This window comes from Austrofundulus limnaeus, unplaced genomic scaffold (genome assembly GCF_001266775.1).
Source record: "Austrofundulus limnaeus strain Quisiro unplaced genomic scaffold, Austrofundulus_limnaeus-1.0 Scaffold166, whole genome shotgun sequence".
NCBI classification, from domain to species: domain Eukaryota; kingdom Metazoa; phylum Chordata; class Actinopteri; order Cyprinodontiformes; family Rivulidae; genus Austrofundulus; species Austrofundulus limnaeus.
In genome coordinates this window covers 620,901-623,151 of record NW_013952568.1, presented here as the reverse complement: position 1 = coordinate 623,151, position 2,251 = coordinate 620,901, and the positions used below count along the sequence as shown (strand labels likewise).

The 2,251-nt window shown below is 38.4% G+C and overlaps 1 protein-coding gene across 1 annotated transcript in view; it reads right to left on the bottom strand.

Moving 5' to 3' along the window:
- The window catches only part of vps13a (vacuolar protein sorting 13 homolog A), a gene marked incomplete in the record, with an annotated part of 36,711 nt that overhangs the window by 28,108 nt on the left and 6,352 nt on the right, over window positions 1–2,251 (bottom strand). Inside the window, 6 exon segments of the mRNA XM_014017332.1 lie at window positions 68–204; window positions 654–768; window positions 844–1,045; window positions 1,327–1,469; window positions 1,578–1,672; window positions 1,841–1,973. Of these exon segments, the coding sequence (XP_013872786.1) occupies window positions 68–204; window positions 654–768; window positions 844–1,045; window positions 1,327–1,469; window positions 1,578–1,672; window positions 1,841–1,973 (825 nt within the window).

The window sequence follows — 2,251 nt, the reverse complement described above, 5'->3', positions numbered from 1 at the left end:
GTTTAAAATCTTGAGTTTTGGGTCTGAATCAGCCAACTTGAAATATTTGCTTTTGACACTTTCTGACCTTGAAATGACCGAGATCCAACAACAAGATGTTCTGAGTCCCGTTGTAAAAGCCGGTCTGGGGGATGATGACGTACGAGGCCATCAAGTTCAGCTTCAAGTCCAGAACTTTCTGTGTTTCGATCACATACATCAAACCTGACACACAGAGTGTCATAAAGTTATTACTAATAATTACAACAAATTTCAGTAAGAAGGAAAAATTTTACATTTAATTATGATCACAAATGGTAACAAAGTCCTGAAGTAGATAATACTTGATAGCAGAAGGAACGATTGTTTTGTCAGTTTTTTAGACTCCTATAAAATATTAAATCCAGTCAAATTTAATAGCTGAATTCAGTGTAGTATGTACATTTTTTGTTTGTTTTTACAAAAAAATCTGCCAGGAAACAAATAGTTTCATGAGGATAGACAGGAACAACATAATCTGGTAAGCATTCCAGACTGGCTTGAAGTATGTAAACATTGTACAAAACTAAATTACCAAATTATATCAAGGAATGTAAATATGCTCTTATCAGAGAATTCAGACCAGGCTAGAGATAATGTTAAGATCAGTCCTGATAGTGTTCGCTGTAGCTCACCGGTGGATGTGCGGTCTCTGAACTGCTCCAGTTTCATCAGRGTCGCATTGGTGAGCTCATCGAGCTGCAGGTCGTCAGGCAGCCTGAAGAACACTGCCATCCTATTCACTGTWATCTACACAAAACAAATATATTTTATTGGTACTTTCTGGATAATATTTGAGCAGACACACTGACAGGCATCGCTCACTGCATCGTAGATGATTTCCAGTGGCTGGGATTCAACGTGGAGCCGCTGGTTTGCAGTCCCATCCAGCGGGTTGGTTTCAAACAGGATGCAGAGCAGCGGCGTTCCTGCTCCTGTGGCTGCCTTCCTCGATGAAAGGAGGGTTGGTGCGGGCCTGTTCATGGCCAAACCGGTGACTTCAAACAAACTGAGTTGTGCTGTGATTCTGAGGAAAACAGAAATTGGATATCAGTGCCAGGATCCTTGAAAAATGTTGTGCTGGATGCACTAAAAGCAAAAAAGTTGTGATCTTATTTTATCACATACTATTTAATAATGAAGTCAGAAGGTTTTTTTTTTTTTGCTTTACACACCGGTTTTTAGAAGCATTCAAACCACACTCATGTTTACAAAYAAACAACTTTAAAAATATCTTAAACCTGCAGCAGAAAGCATGCAACACTAAAAAGGACAAAAGCTCTTTAAAAGCACAGAGAAGTGACAGACCTGATGGCTTGAGCGCCAGGCCTCTGTGCCAGTGTTGACTTGAGCTCCCCCACCGTCAGCTTGATGATCTCATCTTTGTCCTTCGTTTCTTTGATGGACACAATCAGCCGCTCCATGTGGAAATTAACCTTCATGTCTTCAAACTGWAAAAAGGAAAAAGAAAAAATGCTTATGATTTAGCCCAAAATAACACTGTTTTGGAGTGATGAGCCAAACAGAAGCATATTATTTATTAAAGAGAAACGACTCACATTTTTTGGCAAGTTGGGATTAGCAGCAGTTTCACTGTATCCAATGGCAGTGTAGAGTTTGGCTTTCTCAGCAGGGGTTAAAAACTCATCAAAACCTGAGATACAGAGTTGTTACAAGAAGGAATATAAAAACATACTAAACATACTCAAGTCTGCTCACTATATATATATATATATATACAGCTGAACTCTGTTTTTGTCACATGGTCACAAGTCTTTAAGTTCACATTTTGTTACTTTTCTGCTCAGTTTCAGTATCTTACTTCCAGGTTTGGTCTCTTTTGTTTGTGTCTCAGCTTCTCCTCCCCAGTTCCACATCCAGCTGATCCAACCCTGAGACTGCTCTTCCTCCATCTTCAACCCTGGACGATAAATACGCAGCCCTGCCTTGCTTGCCTAAGATGAAGTAAAATTATGTGTTGAAATCTTATCTTATATTGATGTGCAAAGTAGGAACCAAATCCACAACCACACTATTATTTTACAYATAAACAAACAACTTAGCTATATACAGTTGTGGTCAAAAGTTTACATACACTTGTAAAGAAACATAATGTTATGGCTGTCTTGAGTTTTCAATAAGTTCTACAACTCTTATTTTTCTGTGATAGAGTGATCGGAACACATACATGTTTGTCACAAAAAACAGTCATAAAATTTGGTTATTTCATAAA